At 59.5% G+C, this 19,297-nt stretch overlaps 1 protein-coding gene across 1 annotated transcript; it reads left to right on the forward strand.

Annotated features, from left to right (window-relative positions):
* Window positions 1-272: 272 nt before the first annotated feature.
* Window positions 273-10,088, forward strand: SERPINA3 (serpin family A member 3). Its single transcript, XM_008063056.1, has 6 exons — window positions 273-350; window positions 671-693; window positions 1,386-2,029; window positions 6,541-6,814; window positions 8,758-8,908; window positions 9,885-10,088. The coding sequence occupies exons 1-6, from the start codon at window positions 273-275 to the stop codon at window positions 10,086-10,088; spliced, it is 1,374 nt and encodes a 457-aa protein (XP_008061247.1).
* Window positions 10,089-19,297: the final 9,209 nt, after the last annotated feature.

A 19,297-nucleotide genomic window follows, 5' to 3' on the forward strand; every position in this document is an offset into this window, starting at 1 on the left:
GGGATCCATGCGTCCCACCCTAGGGGAAGCGGTGCTATCCCCTTGCAGGGCGCAGGGTGCGACCCCCAGGTCGCGGGCAGGCTGACCAGGGCAGAGGTGCCCCCGAGGAGAGGCCCAGGCCCTGATGGGATCTCCATGGGGCTGCCGGGCTTCACCTCCCTCCAGACCCCTGCCAAGCAGACAGGCCGCTTCTGTCCTGCAACAGAACACACAGGCTGTCCAGAGGCAGGGCCCCTCCAGGGCCTTTTCTCTGGAAAGGATTTTGGAGAAACATGTTGTTTACCAAGTTTCCAAAGAGAAGGTTGCATCAGCGCCAGAGTAAGCAAACAGCTGAGGCCACCGGGAAGATGGCCCCGGGCGGGTCCAGAGGAACTTCCTGGGCCTCCCTCCCCGCCCCTTCCCTGCTCCATCCCTTTTCCTCCCCCCTTCTCTCCCCCTGCTCGTCTCCCCCTCCCCTGCCCTCCAGCACTCAAGCTGCTTTGACTTCCCCTCTGACTTCCCGGCCTGGTGGCCGCCCATGGGCTCTGCACTCGGCCCCTCTGGGTCTCTGGAGCACGTGGGGTCGGAGGAAGGCGACCCGGCACCTTCCTCGTCCGTCTGGCCTCAGGCACCCTCTGCGCAGAGGGGACTGAGGCTCACACAGGTGTAGCCACCTGCCTGCGCCACCCAGCAATTACCAGAGGCCAGGATGAAGCCCCCGGCAGGTCCCAGGGAGGGAGCCCCCCTGCCCTCTCCCAGCCAGGCGGCCTTTCCAGGCTGACGGCAGACACAAGACCACGGGTGACTGGGCAGGCTGCCTGCCTTCGGCCTTTGCACAGACATAATCAGAGCCCCCGGAGGCCTGCACACCGCAGCCGCTGGGTGTCCTCTCCCTGCTAACCCTCTGCAGGACCACGGGGGCGTGTGTGTCTACGAGCGACTGGGAGAGGCGCCGGGGTCTCTGACTCTGTCTGGGGCACCTTCCCTGGGTTCTACCTCGGGGGCTGATGGCGTCTGAGGGAAGAGGGGCCCTGGCTTTCTACCCCCTCTGCCCGGGGTCTGCTCACCAAGCAGGAGGGGCGGAGGAGGCATTCTGATCGAACAGAGCCTCATACCCACCACCCGCTTCCGGACCCAGGATCCGGGCCGCCCCGGGCACCCACCTGTCCCTCCCCGCCCCCTCTCTGGGTCCAGTTTCCCCTCAATGTCGGCACTCCCCTCAAAGGGCGAAGGGAAGTACAGAAGGCAACAATGTGCGTGGGGTGCCCAGGAGCGCCGCTACCCATGGGCACACACAGGGCCGCAGAAGGCAGAGGTGCAGGAACAGAGCAGGCCAGGGGCAGCCGTGGGTGGCAGGGCTCCATCCGGCCCTCTGAGATGTAAGGGATCTTTGCTTTCAGCTCGAGAGCCAAGAGAATGCTTCGCCTCCTGGCTCTGGGACTCTTGGCGGCCGGGCTCTGCCCTGCCATCCTCTGCCACCCGAGTGGCACACCTGCCCCGGAGAACCTGACCCAGGAAGATCAAGACCACACAAGGCCCGCGGACGAACTCCTGGCCTCCAGCAGCCTGGACTTTGCCTTCAGCCTCTACAGGCAGCTGGTTCGGCAGACCCCCGGGGAGAACGTCATCTTCTCTCCGCTGAGCACCTCCATGGCCCTGGCCTTCCTGTTGCTGGGGGCCCATGGCAACACCCACACAGAGATTCTGGAAGGCCTCAAGTTGAACATCACGGAGATGTCAGAGGCAGAAGTGCACCTGAGCTTCCAGCGCCTTCTGCGCACCCTCAACCAGCCCAGCGACCAGCTGCAGCTGAGCACGGGCAACGCCATGTTCGTCCAGCAGCAGCTCCAGCTGCTGGACAAGTTCGTGGAGGATGCCAAGGAGCTGTACACCGCGGAAGCCTTCCTCACCGACTTCCAGGATACCGCCACCGCCGAGAAGGCCATCAACGACTACGTGAAGAAGGAGACCCAGGGGAAAATCACAGAGCTGGTCAAAAACCTCAACCCAGAGACCATGCTGGTCCTGGTGAATTACATCTTCTTTAAAGGTGAGTGCCCGTAGTGCCAGCTCCTTGGAAGGCTGAGTCGAGTGACAGGGTGAGACTCCAACTCAAAACAAATAAGTAAATGAATAAAGGTGAGTGCGCTCTGGGGTTCAGAAGGAAACAGGCGGTTCCGAGCCTCAGGGCTCTTCGGGTCCTGGTTCAGCCACTGTGCCTTTAGGCGAACCCCTGTGCCCGCCGCCTGTGGGGTGTGGAGCCAGGTCCCGCCATGCCCACGAGCATTGCCTTCTCCCGTGGGGTTTTCCAAACTGCGCTTTGTTATTACAGGGCATAGCTTCAGTGGAGCCCATGAGCCCTTGGTCTGAATCAGCGCAGCGCTTTTGACTCTGATTTAAACTTGTCCAACAAAGCACACCAGTGTGAGCAGAAACTACTGCTCCTTGCAGGGATGCCACTGGACAAGGAAAGGAGCCCCTCTGCCTATGCACACCCGCCATTTCTGCCCTGTACATGTGGGGTGAGATTGTCCCACCAGGTGCCTCAATCTCTGAAGAGATCCCAGGAGGGCTGGGGCTTGCTTACAGCAAAAAACGGCCCCTAAAGAGCCTGGCCCTCCCCAGATTTCTGCAGTTCTGTTCTCCAACATTCCTTTTGAATTCAGTCATTTTTAATTTTAATGGGGGCACAATCACTGAGGCTGGAAAAGTCACCATCCCTACCTGCGGGGAGGAGGGTGACATTCAAGACAGACCCTTTCCCAGATTCCAACTGGCCCAGTGCCCAGTCCCGTGGACAGGAGCTTGGTCAAGGCAAACCTCAGCCCACGCGTTCTGAAGGGCAGGGTGCAGGCAGACGTGCCCCGCCTCTGGAAGCCCGTGGTCCAGACGGGGGAAACACACACAAAAAACAGGGACACAGAATAGGATCGTGGGGCCAGAGGGAAGAGGGACGCTTAAGAGAAGTGGATGAAAAAGCGAAGCTGTGAAATCTTCAAAGAGCTTTACTCTGAGTCAAAACTGAGTGACCAGTTTGCGTATGATGGCACTGAAACCCAAGGTACTAACTGGCCTGAAGCTAACCAGCTCTGAGGCAGTGACTGGGGACCCAAGCCATGGCTGCCTGGCTCTGGATTCCGGACCCCTGACCACACCTCTCTGCTGATATGCACTAGGTATGCACTGATATCACTGTGCCTATCAACAGCCTCCTGCAGTTAGGCAGCGCCTACAGCATACAAGGTGGTTTCCAAAGCTCTTTGTAACTAGTAACTTATGTGTGTGTGTATATATATATATATAAAATGCTGGTGTAAAACCAAAATTCTTAATGCTGGTGTAAAACCAAAATTCTAAAAAACACATATGGTTTATTTAGAGCCAAGTAGGAGTGACTGCGGGGCCAGGGGTACGGTCTCAAAAATTCCTGAGAACATGCATCCAGGTGGTTGGCTTACAGCTTGGTTTTATACATTTTATGGAGGCAGAGTTACAGGCAAAGACGCAAATCAATACATATGAGGTACACATTGGTTGAACCTAGAAAGACAGGACTTCTCAAAGTGGAAGCTTATAGGTCATAGGTGGATTCCAAGATTTCCTGACTGGCAATTGGTTGAAAGAATTCAGCTCTGTCTAAAGAATTTGAGGTTAGTAGAAAGAAATGCTTGAGTTAAGACAAGGGATTCGTGGAAGCCAAGGTTCTTGTTACATAGATGAAGCCTCTAAGCATCAGACTTCAGAAAGAACAGGTGGCATATGTCTCTTTTGGGGCCTTAAGAAGGCGTCAGACTCTTAGTTGAATATCTCCTGAATCTGTCAGAGACCCAAGGAAGGAGATTGTCTATGGATGTAAGTTTCACCAAGCGACAACTCTGCAGGGCCGTTTCAAAATATGTTGGAGGAATATATTTGAAAGAAAAATATGTAAACCACAAAGCCTAAAGTATGACAGGAATACTTTGTGAAAATATTTGAAGAAAAATATTTTCATTTTCGTTGGGGCCGGTCACCTGTCACACGGTGCCGCACCAGAGTCAGGCTGGGGTTCGGCGTCTTACTGCCACGGAGTCTGTTCTGTCAGCCTTATGATCTCTGTGTTAACATTCATGCTGGTCAGCTGTGTCAGGTTACAAAAGGGAGGGTTGTAACGAGGCGTGTCTGACCTCCTGTACTGTCATGGGGGTGCACGTGTGAGGTTTAAAGCTTGGAGGGCCCGGAGAGAATATGACATGGAGGCTGTCTCATCCCCCCCAAACCCATCCTTCTTCCGACTCTGGCAGCAGCAGGGCCCCTGAAGGCAGCCTGTCTTCCTGGCAGGGCCCCATGCTAGAGGACTGGCCGGCTGAAAGACCCCAGGGGAGCTCGATGTCTTGGGTAAGACTGGGAGGTGCCACGTGGTCCACCCTGGCATGGAGGCCACAGAAGCTCAGTTGGTGACAGGAACACCTGTCCACTTGAAATATCTCCTATCCTGAGATGGGTCCTTGAGCAATTAGATTTGTCCCCAGTCACTCCATGTTGAGAGGCTGCCGGGACCAGGGAAGCGGAGAGAGTCTGCCAGGAGGAGGAAGGATAGACAGACAGCCATAGCTGGCTAGGTCCTAGAAAGTCCAGTGGCGGGGAGAGGTCAAGGAGGAAAAAAACCACACCAGAGAAAGCAGAGCTGCCCGGAAGCCAGCTCTTGTTGCAATTACAGAAGTAAAAACAACAAGAAAGAAGGAAAGAAGCTCCCGTTACCAGGCGCCTGCTAACCCCAGCCCTCCCTGGGCAGTCCCTTGTTCAATTTCCATGGTGGCTCTGAGGGTAGATGGTAGACTCACTGGTTAGGAACACAAAGCCCAGAAAGGTAAAGAGTGACAGAGACGCAACCTTGACCTGGGCCCATCCAAAAGTTCCTTTTCCTTTCTCATGCTGACCCAGAAGATTATTCCGCGTATAACTTCTTGAACTTTTACTGAGCACCTCCCAGAGCCAGACATGGAGATGAAAGGTGTGGAGCCCACCTCCCACAGAGGGAACGACAAGCACTTTCTGTGGTTCACGCGAGGTTTCTGCTGCAGATTCTTCTTTGTGTCCTTCCCCTCCTCCTCCCTCCTCTTTCTCTTCTTCTTTTCATTCTCTCTTTTTTTCACAACTTTTAAAAACAATAAACATTCTTCTTAGCTTTAGGGGCATGCAGAAACAGGCCATGGCGGTCTTGTCTCACAGGCTATAGTTTCCTGACTCCTCTTCTAGAGAAGGAAAATTACTGTAAACGAAACGCATGCATACCATAGGCCTGTGCCGTGATTCCCAAGGAATGAGTTTCATGGGATTTGCCACATGAAATATTCCACTCCACTCTTCTCTTCCTTGCATAGTTCCTGATGAGAAGTCTGCTGTCATTTTTATCTCGATTCCTTTTCAGACAAGGTGGTGGGGTTTCCTCTCTGGCTCTTATAGATTATCTCTTTGTCTTTGGTTTTCTAGAATTTTGATACAATACCCCTAGGTTTGTTTTTTCTTTTTTAAATTTAGCGTTGTTTTTTAATCCTGTTTTGTTTTGTGCTTATCCTGCTTGGTGTTCTCTGAGCTTCTTGGGTCTGTGGTGTTTGTCATCAGTATTTTAAAGTTCTGGCCATGCGTGGTGACTCAGACTGTCATCCCCGCACTTTGGGAGGCTGAGGCAAGAGGATTGCCTAAGCCCGGGGATTTGAGACCAGCCTAGGAAACTTGGTGACATCTCGTCTCTACAATAAATCACAAAAATGAGCTGGGCGTGGTGGTGTGCATCTGTAGTTCCAGCTACTTGGAAGGCTGAGGTGGAAGGATTGCCTAAGCCCAGCAGGTCGAGGCCATGAGCATGCCACTGCACTCCTCCAGCCTGGGCAACAAGAGTGAGACTCCAACTCAATTAAAGTTCTCAGTCACTGTTACGTCACATAGGTATTATTTTGCTCTGTTCTCTATTTCCTCTCCTTGTGGAATTCTGACTCTGTGTATGTGACCCCATTTGAAACTGTCTGGCAGGTCTCGGGTGTTGTGCTCTGTATTTTTGTATGCTGTCAACTTTTTCCATTACAGCCCTTCACTTAGGACTCATCGTTGTTTTAGATTCCTTGCCTGATAAGTCTAACATCTGTGTCATCGCTGAGTCTGATTCTGAGTGTCGCTTTGTCTCTTCATTCAAGCTGCTTTCTTGCCTTTGACCTGTCATTTTTGCTGAAAGCCCGACATGCCGTGAAGGGCGACAGGAACTGCAGTAAGGAGGCCTCTGTGTGAGGATTCGTGTGGAAAAGAATTGGCCTGTGTTTGGTGTCTGCAGTAGCTCGAGGTGTCAGAGGCAGCTTTATGGAATTTTCCCTTCCCAACCCAGGCCTGCAAGGTGCTCTGTCGTCCCCAAGGGCCTTTCTGCTTGCCAGGGTCGTTTTCCAAACTGAGGCAGGGCCACCCCTTTGAGGGCCGCTGGGTGGCTGCTGGTGGGCAGAGCTCTCCCCCTGCAGGGCAGGTGGGGTGAGGACAGGTCAAGCAGGGCCACCCGGGCACTCACACCGTCCCCATGGCTTGCTCCCCCTCTAGCCAAGTGGAAGACGCCCTTTGACCCTCGCGATACCTTCGAGTCCAGGTTCTATGTGAGGAAGAACAAGTGGGTGAAGGTGCCCATGATGAAACTGGAGGATCTGTCCACGCCATTCTTCCGGGACGAGGAGCTGTCTTGCACCGTGGTGGAGCTGCCGTATACGGGCAACGCCAGCATGCTCTTTGTCCTCCCTGACAAGGGCAAGATGGAGGAAGTGGAAGCCAGGCTGCTCCCAGAGACCCTGAGGAGGTGGAGAGACTCGCTGCAGACCAGGTACTGTCCCCGGGACCCAGAGGAGTCCGCCGGCCCTGAGACGCCACGCCCCTCTCCCTCAAGCTCTCCGCAGTGTCCAAGGACGGAGACAGGTGGGACAGATGGGAGAGCTTGTGCAGGGACAGGCAGAGCCTCGGTTGACTTTGCCCTTGGCTGCCGGGGCCTTGGGCCTGACGGCTGTCCTCATCCTTGAGATGGTGCCGTCAGGCAGAGCAAGAGGTGGAGGCGTCCTCTGACTCCAGCATGTTCTGAGTCACGAGGAAGCACCCACACAGCCCCCAGCACTCACGGGGCTTCTCCAAGCTCAACCTCGTGAAGGAAGAGCGGAACAGAAGGAATGGTGACCGGCTGAGGGCTGGGGTAAGGTGGGTGCTGAGAATCAGCTCTGCGCTGGTTAGCCATGACGTTCTTTCACTCATTCGTTGCGTGTTGAATGATTCAGTGAGCACCTACTATGTGCCAGGCACTCATTTAGACCCTGAGGGTGATGCTAGTGAATAAAACACGACATTCCCTGCCTTCCTGGGGCTTATTTGTCATTGGGGAAGACAGAGACAATTAAGAAAATAACAAATAAGTGAACGATTTGATATGTTGGTGAGGAATTGGGTAGGGAGGCAGGAGAGGAGAAAAGACCAAGAAACTGGGAACTGGTGGTACAGTAGGTCCCCTACTTATGAACCTTCAAGTTGCAAACCTCCGCAGTTGTGATTGGACATGTGTTCTCATGTCCAATCACAAACGTTAGTTTGCGTGTCTGGCATGCATCGTCATGTGCATGCAAGGGACTGTACCGCAAGATTAAAAACATTTTCTTTATTTATTGTGCTTGTGTTATGCATTTGTTGTGTGAAAAGTATCATAAGCCTATGACAGTACAGTGCTATCGAGCTGTCTGTTAGCTGGGCACCTCGGTGAACCTTATTTGACTTACAAATTGGATTTACGAGCGTACTCTTGGTACAGAACTTGTTCCTTGTTCATATGTAGGGGACTTACCGTGGCTTGTGAATTCAAGATACTCGAGCACCAGCATCTCAGAGGAGGGGCTCGAGCCTTGTGGATTTCCCGGGCACGAGCCTTCCTGGCAAAGGGAACGGCCAGCACAAAACCTCTAAGGCAGCATGAGCCTGGCATGACGGAGGAAGAGCACGGCCAGAGTGGCTGAAGCAGGGCGGGTGAGGGGCGGAGTGGGGTGCGGCTGAGACTCCCAGGGGGTGGGCCAGGCCACGTGGGTCTGCGTAGACCCCTGGAAGCCTTGGCCTTCGTCCTCTCCGTGGAATGGAGAGCCCCTGGGAGATTCCCAGGGTGACGTCATCTGCGTACTGTCCTGAATGGCCACCGTGGCCGTGAGAGAAGCGTGCGTCCCCGTCAGGCAGGCCCTGGGGCCGCTGCACAGAGAGCAGGATAGAGATGTTTCTCCAACTCACCGTCGCGAGAAATTTTAGGTTTGAATTTCTGAAGATGACTTGGCAGGAGGGGGACTGGCTAGGGGATGGGCGTGGCCAACCGGTTGAGGTGGAAGCCATGGGAGTGGGCAAACTCCCTTTATGGGCAGAGCCGACCGGTCAGGATGGGTGGAGTCAGCGTCTCAGCGAAACACGAAGTCTGGAAAAGATCTCAGGGAGGGACGGCAATAGCCACTGGGGACGTTGCAAGTCTTGGAAGTCCCGGTTGTCAGGCTGGTGACCCTTGACCTCTGACTTCGGCTTTCTAGAAAGGTGGACGGGAGGCAGGACAAGCTCCTGGATACCGTGGGGGGCTTCGGGACCAAGGCTCAGGCTCGCGGCTTAAGGGAAACTGCGCAGACCCAGGGGCTGAGAGCCCGAGGACGGGGCTCTCCCCGTGAGAAGGCGGTAGCTGCCCAGGAGGCCCGGGAGACGCCGCCAGGCGGGGGCTGGGTACCAGCCCGCGGGCCCACGCGTCTTCTTCCCGTGTCCCAGGTGGGTCGACGAGCTCTACCTGCCCAAGTTCTCCATCTCGGGCAACTACAACCTGAATGACATGCTGTCCCAGATGGGCATCAGGGACGTCTTCACCAGCAACGCCGACCTGTCGGGGGTCACGGGCACCAAGGACCTGGTGCTGTCTCAGGTGAGTCTGCAGACTGGCCTGTCCCCGGCTCTGAGCTCAAGGGCGGAGGCCGGATGGACCATGCGGCCCTCGGGCCTGTGTGTCCGCACCTGTGTTTCTTGCCCTCCAGTCTGCCTCCCGGGGACTCCCCGAGCCCAGGAGAGCGGGTCACAGCCCAGCTCACCCTGTGGGGTCAGGGGCCAGTCCTCACCTCCCCTGTCACATAATGTGGCCCAGGAGTCTGTCGTGGGAAGAGTGTGGCCTGGGAACCAGACAGCCACTGACGCCCTCCCACGTGCCACCCTCAGCCTTTCCCTCTGTAAACTGGGGTGATTGCTCCTGGCTCGCGTGTGGTGCGTGGCAAGACAGGCAATAACAGTGGCCGTTGGGCCTCTGTGACGAGAAACGCTCTGAGCCTGAGAAAAGGGAGCCTCGGGCCACGTTGCTAGAAGAGGGGCCATCCCAGCAGGGTCATCGGGCAGCCCCCTGCGCTCCTCCGCTGTCCTCGGTCGTGGGCTCGGGTCTGGGGGCGGGAACAGCAGGCCTGCGTGGCCCAGGATTTAAAGCCACACGAAGTCAGAGCCCCGTGGAGGTTGAAGCTGCTGCAGGAGCGACCCCAAGGCCACACGTGCCTGGCGGAGGAGGCTGGGCCTCTTCTTGGCTGCCAAGACGCTGCCGGGAAGTCGCTTTCGGGAAGAATGCCTCTTGCGGCCCTCTGCCCGTGGCCGCGGGTCTCGGCGGGCGGCACCGACTCTGGGCCTGGAGAGGGACCCAGCCGGCACCCCCTCTTGCTTTCATGGCGCTGGGCAACTCCGTGCGCACGTCTGGGCGTGGGTCTATGTGGGCCCGGCAGTCGGGGAGGGGGCTTTGGGAGGAAAAGGCGAAGTCAGCAGTGCCCGGCAGGCCGGCAGCGGGGCTGGGTGGGGGGCAGTCCCGGGGGCGCACGGGGTCCCCTCCCGCCACCGGCTCGGTGGGTCATGCCCTGCTGTCCCCACAGGTGGTGCACAAGGCCGTGCTCGACGTGGCCGAGGTGGGCACGGAAGCAGCGGCCGCCACGGGCGTCAAGATATCCCCCATGTCCGGAAAGATAGGCCCGCTGACCATCGTGAATTTCAACAGGCCCTTTCAGATAATCCTCCTGGACTCTGGCACCACGAGCATCCTCTTTCTGGGCAAAGTGGCCAACCCCAAGCACGTCTGAGCGCCCCGAGGCCGGGCATGCCCTGCCTGTCTGCTTCTCCTTGGGGAGGCGGCAGTGGCTCCCTGTGGCCCCACTTGCTCGGGGGCCGGTGGACAGTTCGGCCAGGGCTTCCCAGGCCGCCCCGTCTTCCTGGGCCACTTAGTGCGTGCCTCTGCCCACCAACAGCCTGACCGCATGCCCCGAGGCCGCCTGTGCCCCCGCCGGGCCCTTGCCCTCCCAGCTCCGGGCCCTGGGCCTGCCGCTTCGGCAGCCTGGAGGGCCACCCACGCCATGGCCGGCCCACCTGCTGCCCCGGGCCGAGTCCGGCCTCCAGGCCACGTGGCACCCAGCTCGGATCCTCCGCCCCTCCCGCAGGCCTGGGCTCTGCTCCCCGGGGCCCCTGCCTGGCCGGGATTGACCTCCCTCCCCAACTGGAACGCGGGGCTGAGATCATGCAGGCAATAAAGGCACAGCTGCCGAAAAGACCGTCGTGTATTCATTCATGGAACTGATGTCCTTGCCTCGCCATCTCTCGGGGCAGCGCAGGCAATAGTGATGTCGAGAACCGAATGGCTGAGGCCCTTGTGTCCGGCCGTCTGCTAAGGCGTCGTTCTGAAATAGCCCGCTTAGCCCTGGGAGGACCCTCTGAGACAGATGCGACCGGCCGTCCCATTTTATAGCTGAGGAAACTGAGGCGCAGAAAAGCTTAGTCATTTTCCCAAGGCCGCACAGCTGGTAATGATGGCCAGCAGGCTGCTCCTGCAACCTGCCCACACCAGAGGAGAACGCCTAACCGCAGATTGATTCTGTCCCTTGCGATGGTCACAGTGACAGCCCTCACGGGAGGGGACGGGATAGACAATCTGACTGGCAAGAGATGGGGAAACTGGGCTCTGCCAGCTGAGAGGACAGTGCCGACCCAGTGTGGGAAGTCTGGGAAGGCTTCTTGGAGGAGGGGACTTCCAGGTTGAGGTCAGAGGAGGAACAGAAGGTGGTCCGGTGAACACAGGATGCTTCAGGCAGGAGGAAGAGCCAGGGCGGAGCTTTCAGGAGCTCGAAAGAAGGTGGGTGGCTCGGGGCAGAGAAAGGCGGCCTGTGCAGGAGCCACCAGCTGCCGGCTGGTAGGGGCCGGTGCCTCAGAGCCTGGAAGCTCCAAGGAGGGAAGGGGTGAATCACCAGCCACACGGCGCTTGGGCCTGGCACCTGTGTGACGACCAGCCCCTCTGAGAGGGGGACCCTGAGGAGGGGTGCCATGGCAGGGGACGTCGCCACGCTCAGAGTGGGACCCCCAGGTCTGCGGTTGCTGGGAGACACGGGGCGTGGTCAGGAAGCACGCGGACGGCAGACACGAAAGTCTCGGAGGGGGAGCATTCGGGACCCTCCCTGGGGCAGCTGGGTGAGCACGTGGGGCGGAGGTCCCCTCCGATGCGTGCCGTGGGGACAGAAGAGACGGAGCCCCCACCGAAGGAGCAGCCAAGAAGGGGTAGCCTGTCCAGGAGCGTGCCCGGCACCGGGGAGGAGCCCGGAGGACAGGAAGGGCCAAGGGGACGGGGAGACGGCTGGGAGGAGGAACAGGTCCACGAGACGCAGTGACCGAAAGCCCAGGGGCGGGCCGAGGGCAGTGTCTGCCGAGAGGAGGGAGGCCCGTGGCGGGCTGGAGGAGGGGAGGGGAGGACGGCCAGCGACGCAGAAGCCTGTCCAGAGGTCGCCTTCTGGGGCCGGCACAGGCGGTGGGCGACCTGGGGGCTGCAGCTCGCCCCAGGCCTGAGAGAGGCGGGGTCTTGAGCCCACTTTGATGACCATGGGGGGGCGGCGGGCCCGCCTCCCAAGGCACCACGGACACCCTCCAGCCTAGAGGTCCGCATCGGGCCACCAGCAGGCTGCCAGGAGCCAAGAGCCTCCCCAGGAAGAGCAGGTGGACGGGTCCAGCCCCGGCGGAGGGCAGGGGCGGGGGATAGAGGCTCCCAGGTAACAGGAATGCAGGGGTGGGGCTGGGGTGAAGGCCAGCGTGTGCTTCCTGGCAGGATTCAGCAGGGCCTTGGCCCCTCCAAGGACTCTGATGCCTTCTGGAGTGGGAGGCAAAGCCACCTGCTGAGTAGGGAAAGCGTGACCCGACGGCCGCAGGCCGGGGCGCCACGGAGGTCTGCCAGGCGTGGCGACAGCCCCTGGGGTCTGGCTCCCGTGATGGCTCCCGCCCTCACAGTCGTGGGTCTTTTTTCTCCGACGCCACCAGTCCCTGTGTCCTTCGGAAGACCACCTGCTGGTCAGAAGGACGGGCGTCCAGGGGACTGGAGACAGGGCCCAGAGAGGGCTTGACACCCTGGGCCCCAGACTTGGCTCTGGGAGGAAGACGATGCGGATGGAGCTGCCCCCAGGGAGGCTGCCGGTGAGGGCCGTGGGTCCAGAGGTCCAAGAGTGGCTGGTTGGAAGGGCTGGCGTGACCTAGCAGGGCTGCTCGTCCCTCGAGGGGGTCTTCCTCGTTGACCCTGGGTTTTCTCATCTACCAGGTAGAACGGTGATGGTGTGCCCGTGCGCATACGGGGACCGTGGGGTGGGGTGAGGTCACCGAATGCTTGCCCCTGAGTCTGAAGTCCCTGGCGGCGACGCGAAGCCCTGAGACCACCTTCTTCGTGCGACAACTCCTCGCCAGCCTGCGCCCAGGCCCCCGGGGCGGTTCGTCGCTTGGCAGGGGCCACCCTGAATCCCGCCCCACGGGGTTCGGCCCTGCCGGACTTCCGCCCTCCGTCTGGCTCATCCAGGTGTCTGGGAGCCTCGCTGCCCCCGGCGAGCCTCGTCCTCTGACCTCTGGGCCTGGATCCTGCTGACTGAGGCTGCGTCCCACCCGTAAGGGGGTACCTGGCCCCCAGATCTGTGCAGAAGGGGAGTGCGGTGCCCTCATGCGGTCTAGACAGAGTTTGGGGGCACCCGATCACCGGCAAGCCAGAAAGCACACCACGGCTTGCAAGCTGCATCAGGGATCTGAGTTCCTTCAGAGTGGTGATGACAGCAAAGGGTCACAAAGAGGGAGGCGGATCGATTGATCGGGTTATGCTTAGAAAGATCACGCTGGCTGCAGGGAGGAGGGCGGAGAGTGAACTTGCCGGCAAGAAGTGAAGCAAAATGGCCAGGCGTTTAAGGGTTCGGAACGGATCTGGAGGGCAGGGATTCACCAGGCGGAGCCGGCAGGACTTGGTGGCAGGTGCGTGAGGGGCGGAAGGAGCAGAGGGGATGCCGGGCTGCTGGGCTGCGTGCCTGGGAAATGGACACCCACGCTCCGTTCTGCAAGCCGAGCGTCGCGGGTGGAGCACGTCGGCCGCAGGAAGACGGTAGCCCCGAGGGCGGAGTGGGAGACGCAGAGGGCTAGCGGAGAGGGCGCTCCCGTGGACGTCGGCTCCGAAGCTCGTGGCACAACTGGGCGGAGGGTGAGCCCAGGCTTCCTCACTGAGGACAAAGAGGGGAGCACGCTCCCGTGCTCCCTGGCGCTGCCGAGGGAGCTGCGGTCTGCCGAGTCCCTCGTGGGGAAGCAAACGCCCGGGAGTCTGGGCGGGAGAGACAAGGGCACGTGGGGAAACCGCAGCGCCCCGGCCAGCACTCGCCAGAGTCCCGTGGGGGATGGAGACCACAGTGCCGCTCACCTGCCCAGGTGTGCGGCTTCCAGGTAGCCAGCCGTCCAGACATGACAGAAAGGAGGCCGACCTCAAGGTGCCGCTGGCGTTCAAGTTCCCCCGGCTACCGGATGGCGGGGCCGTGGGTGGCCAACATGCGGGGAAAATGAATGTGCTGGGAACGTGGGCCCAGGCGAGTGGCTCGTGCCAGTAATCGTAGCACGGCGGGAGGCCGAGGTGGGAGGACTGCTTGGGCCTAGGCGTTCAAGACCAGCCTGAGCAACCCAGCCCAGATATCTGCCGGGTCGGCTTCTCCACGAATCCGTCGACATGGCTTTGGATTTCCGCCAGGCTCCGGGTGGGTCCAGGCCTGGGCACCAGAACGCACGCTGGCCGGTGGTCAGGGGGAGTCAGGGCCTGGGCCCACAGCTGTCACTCCAGCTTTGGAGGGACAAGAGGCTGCTGAATCATGTGCCCCCCCGAGGCAGGAGGGTGGGCAACCCTGTGGGCCTCCTTTCCAGCACATCCTCACCGCCTCCGGGAAGGCTTCCCTGCTGACCAGACACAAGGGTGCTTGGAGGGTGTCCGCTTCCTGAATCCTTGATGTCTCTGCCTGAATACCTCCAGCCACAGGGAGCTCATCATGCCATTTTCATGCTACTTGTTGAGTTTTCTTTAAAGAAGAACTTTACTGTGTGTAAGAACGCCCTGGAGTGCTTGCTTACAAGGCACCCAGCCTGCACTTATCGGAAGTGATTCCCGCTGGGCGGATGGGCAAGTCCCAGACCCAAGACCCGCAGCTGAGGACGTGCCCCTCCCTTCCTGCTGTGGGCCGGCCTGCTGGTGGCCGTGATCGCCACTCTGTGTAGCCCTGAGAGCCATCCCTGAGCCAAGGAGCACGGAGTTCCTTCCTCTGGCAGGTCCCAGGAGGAAGCACCCCAAGCAGGAAGGACCTTTGCTTTTTCCAGAAGAGCTCCTGGGCTGTGTCCCTCCCATTGCTGGTGCCTGATTGGCGCTAAGAACCAGGTCTGGGTGACCCCACCGGGTCCCCTGCCTGCTGCCCACGCCCACAGGCTGCCGGAAGGCCGGCTCCCAGCCCGAGCCCGTTCCTGGTTCTCTGCAGGGCAGCCCTGTGGTGCCTCCTTCCCTCTAGGGAGTGGGCGCGGTTCTCTGACCCAAGACAGCCCGGGGGCTTCTTCGTGGGTGAGCACTGGCAGGCCCCCCGTGTCGCAGAAGGCCAGCCAGCATCTCCTGCACGACCCTGAGCCCCTGCTCTGGGCGGCAGGGGGGTGGCAGGGAGCATGCCACCCTCTCCATCTTCCCCCCAGGGGCAGACTGAGGCAGCTGGTGGCCACCCTGCTGCCCAAGATGCGGATCGAGCGGACGGTCTGCTCGGGATCCGGTAGCTTCTCACAGCTCAGCCCAGAGAGGCACCTCCCTGCCTCCTCCCTCAGCCACCGGGAAGTGTCCCCAGGGCTCTGTGGCCCCAGGGCACTGTCAGTCACTTCCCAGGGAGCTATCACCCCTCGGGACATTGTCAGCCCCCGGGCCACTGCCATCACCCAGAACACTGTCAACTTTGCCATCACCCAGAACGCTGTCAACTTCCGAAGGTGCTGTCACCCCCAGGGCACCGTGGTCTCCAAGATGCTGTCTCCCCAGGGCGTTGACCCACCTCTCCACACCATTTCCCTCAGGACACTGTCACCCCCAGGGCATTGTCCCTTCGGGTGACAATCCTCCTCCAGGGTGCTGTCCGTGGCCCCTTTGAAGGCACCGTGGGGGTCCTGAGAGGCCCGGGAGTCCAGAGGCCCAGCTCTGCTGCAGACACGGGCACCTTGGGTGCGTGCCGGCCTCCCCAGCCTCAGTTTCCCGAAGTTGCAAGGGAGGTCATCGTCACACTGACAGGCGAGCCCTACGAGACGGAGGTGGCTGATGCCATGGCATGGCAGTAGCCGGCAGGAGGGTGTGCCCAGGACCCCGACGAGGCGCACTCTGCCTTTTCTGGGGCATGACCACACAGAGCGTGACCAGAGGACTGGTCAGAAAAGGCCACCCAGGAGGAGGGATTTGCAGGCGCCGGGGGTGAGGACGGCCTGGCGGGTTTGGGGGGCCGCGGGGAGGTTCCAGGAACAAGCGAGGAAAAGTTGGGAGCACAGAATGGCAGGATGCAGAGGCTGAGGCTGGGAATTCCGGCCGGAAGGCCAGGCCTCAGACTGCACAAGGGACCACGGGTCTGTGGCCCTGAGCGTCTCGGAGAGCTCTCTCCGTTGCCCCTGAGAGGGCAGGTTGGCGGGGAGGGCAGCGTGACCGGAGACCGGGAGCCGGAGGGCGGCAGCCCAGGGACGCTAGGGAGGTGAGGCTGGTGGAGGCTGGCACCGTACAGCACCCAGCCCTCCGGGGTCAGCACAGTGGGTCGGATTCCATGGTCACCTCCCCAGATTCCCAGTTGCCGGCAGTCACGGACAGGGAGGCTCCTCCCATGAGTGGCTGGAGGGAGGCGTCCTGGCAGCCTGGCCTGAGCTATCTAGAGGCAGTTGGGGGCGGGGTTCAGGGGTCCCTCGTGTCTTCAGATAAGCTCTGAGGTGCCAGAGATGCAGCTGCCTGAGCTTTGCACGTGGCCGCCGGCCCCTCTGGCTATATCCCATGTGACAGCACGCCTCTCAAGACCCTGGGCTCCTACAGGGACGCCCTCCCTCTCTGCCGCAGGTGACAGGAAGGCCGGAGGAGGCAGGTCGCGTCCAGCACGGGAGGGCAGAGGACGCTTTCTGGGGAGGCCTCCTGCCGCGGGGCCTGTGGCCCTGTGAAGAAAGGACTGGGGGCCCCACAAGACACGCAGGGGAAGGAGAGGCTGGCGCCTCGGGGAGAAGGTGTCTGAGTCCTCCGTGACCTGGCCGTCACCCACCGTCCCTCCTCTGTCCTCACCGCCCCTGGCGCTGCTCCACTGGACTTCACAGGGTTCGAGTGTCCAGCGGTTTTTCACTATCTCACCTGGGCTTTTTATTTTTAAGCTGCCTGAAACATTCTCCCCCATCTCTGAATCTTCAAATTCTTCCCATCCTTCAAGGCCCTGCGTCAAAGCTGTTTCCTGCGTGAAGGCTTCCCGGCTCCCAGCCCCCCACCCTGCACCCAAAGCAGAAAGCACCCCCTCGCGGTCACCCTCCGCTCTCACTTGGGAATCTCGTCTCCCTGTCCAGTGGGGAGTGCCTGGAGAGCCATACTGACTGTGTTTCTATTCTATTCTATTCTGTTCTATTCTATTCTGTTCTATTCTATTCTATTCTGTGTAATCTGCCCGGCACAGCAGATTGCCAATAACGGGCACTCAATCAATGCATCCTGAATAAATTCAGGAATGAATGAGGATAAATTACTTCACGCCTATCATCCCAGCGCTTTAGGAGGCCGAGGTGAGAGAATTGCCTGAGCCCGCGGCTTCGAGACCCACCTGGGCAACTTGGCGAGACCTCATCTCTACAATAAATCAAAAAATTAGCTGGACACGGTGGCGCCACTTGGAAATCTGGTGGGGAAGGATTGCCTGATCCCAGCAGGCCGAGGCTGTGGTGGCCGGGAGCGGCCACTGCCCTCCAGTCTGGGTGACAGAGTGAGACTACAACCCCCCCCCCCAAAAAGAAGAAGTAAATAATGATTGAATGAAAGAGTGGTGAGGTGGACACGTGGATGAACGGAGGGAGGGGTGGTGGGTAGGTGGGTGGACGTTGGTGTGATATTCAATGTAGGCTACACCCAGAATAACGCACAAGCCAGCCACAAACACGTAAGCAGCTGGGCAGGTGGGGTCAGACGGACAGACAGGTGCAGGCGAGCCGTCGGAGTCCTGGACAGGAAGACGCATGGGTGAGCGGGCATGGGTGGTACAGGGGTGGGGACATCTGTGCGCTGTTGGGATGGGTGTACCCACACACGAGTGGCGGTGGGTCCGTGCAGGGGTAGGTAGATGGCTGGCAGAGAGTGGATTGTGGCTGGAGGGACCGGCAGGTGGCTAGACGGGCGAGCAGATCAGTGATGACAGACAGGTGTATTAAAGACTAGTCGGGCCATGGACTCGTAAAGGTCGACAGAAGAATAGGAGTCTGGGAAAGCAGCAGATGGATAGATGTGGAGTCAAACAACGGAACAGAAAAAAAGGGACAAAAATCAAGGCCTAGTGGGTCCCTCCAGTGGGGTAGATGGAGGATTCCAGAATCTTCCTTTCGGGCCCCTCAGAAGGCCGTGGTGGCCCTGTGAGGAGGGCTCAGTGTCCAGCTCGCTCCCGGGCCCTGGCCTCCCCCGCAGACACTGAGCCACCTCAGCCCGTCCTGACCGTGACTTTCCACACAGATGTGGGAGTGTAAAGCTTTTTCTGGGGACGGCCGTGAGGCCCCCGGGGTGGCGCTCCCCAGAGGTGCTGGAGGACTCAGGGGGAACTGAGTCCGCGTTGGAGTCCCTGCGTCGGATGCCTGTGACATCCCCGGGCTCTCCGGGATTCAGTGTCTTCGCCTGGAAGGGGCGTGGCGATGATGGCGGGTGCCCCGTCCAAGCTTCACGTGGCTACAGAAGCAGCCACTGTTCACCGGCCGGGAGCGCCTGTGGCAGAATCAGGTTCGGTGAGAAACTGCACACATCTGGGTCCCTCCGCTTGGGCGTCCTCGGGGCCTACGGGTGAAGGCAGCAGAGGGGACCACGGCTCTGCCCGCTGCACAAGGCAGCAGCTCCCACCCAGCGACTCCCAAGATGGACACGGCGCTTGGGTCTTTCGTCGCATTCCGAAATCCATCCCACATCAGCCCAGCAGGATCAGAATTGGGCGGAACCCTGCGAAATCGCTTACAGCTGGCTCTTTGGTTTAACCTACAAAAAAAGACAACTTCCTAGGGCGCCACCCTTTTTTGTAGTTGGGGATCAGAGAAGTCAAGAGACTTGCCCAGACTCATCCAGCGAGGGAGCCGCAGAGCTGGAGTCCAGCCTCATCCACTTTGCCAAACCAATGATTCTCCAACTTGACTATGCGCACGAGTTCCCTGTGGGCCTAGTTAGAAAGCAGGTTTTGGCCGGGCGCGGTGGCTCACGCCTATCATCCCCACACTTTGGGAGGCCGAGGTGAGAGGATCGCCTGAGCCCACGGGTTCAAGACCCGCCTGGGCAACTTGGCGAGACCTTAGCTTTACAATTAATAAAAAATTAACCTAGCTTGGTGGCACAGGCCTGTAGTTCCAGCTTCTTGGAAGGCTGAGGCGGAAGGAACACCGGAGCCCAGCGGGTCAAGGCTGCGGTGGCCGTGAACATGCCACTGCACTCCAGCCCAGGCAACAGTGAGACTCTGACTCAAAAAAAAAAGGCAGGTTTTGATTCAACAGGTTTGGGATGGGACTTGGGCCTGCGTTTCCCACAAGGTCCAGCGATGCTGAGACTGTGTTCAGGTGACCACACTTGACTCAGCAGGTATTAAACGCTGTTGCCCCCAGGACCCAGGAGGAGTTCAACTGGCATGGTCAGCAGGGCAGAGAGAGGCACTTCCCCTCAATCTATTTGTGGGCCTGAACAAAGTGTGGGGTCAGCCTCTTCTTTTTTTTTCTTTTGAGTTGGAGTCTCACTCTGTCGCCCAGACTGGAGTGCAGTGGC

The sequence above is a fragment of the Carlito syrichta genome, unplaced genomic scaffold (genome assembly GCF_000164805.1).
Source record: "Carlito syrichta isolate Samal-C Ts95f unplaced genomic scaffold, Tarsius_syrichta-2.0.1 Scaffold306509, whole genome shotgun sequence".
NCBI lineage: Eukaryota > Metazoa > Chordata > Mammalia > Primates > Tarsiidae > Carlito > Carlito syrichta.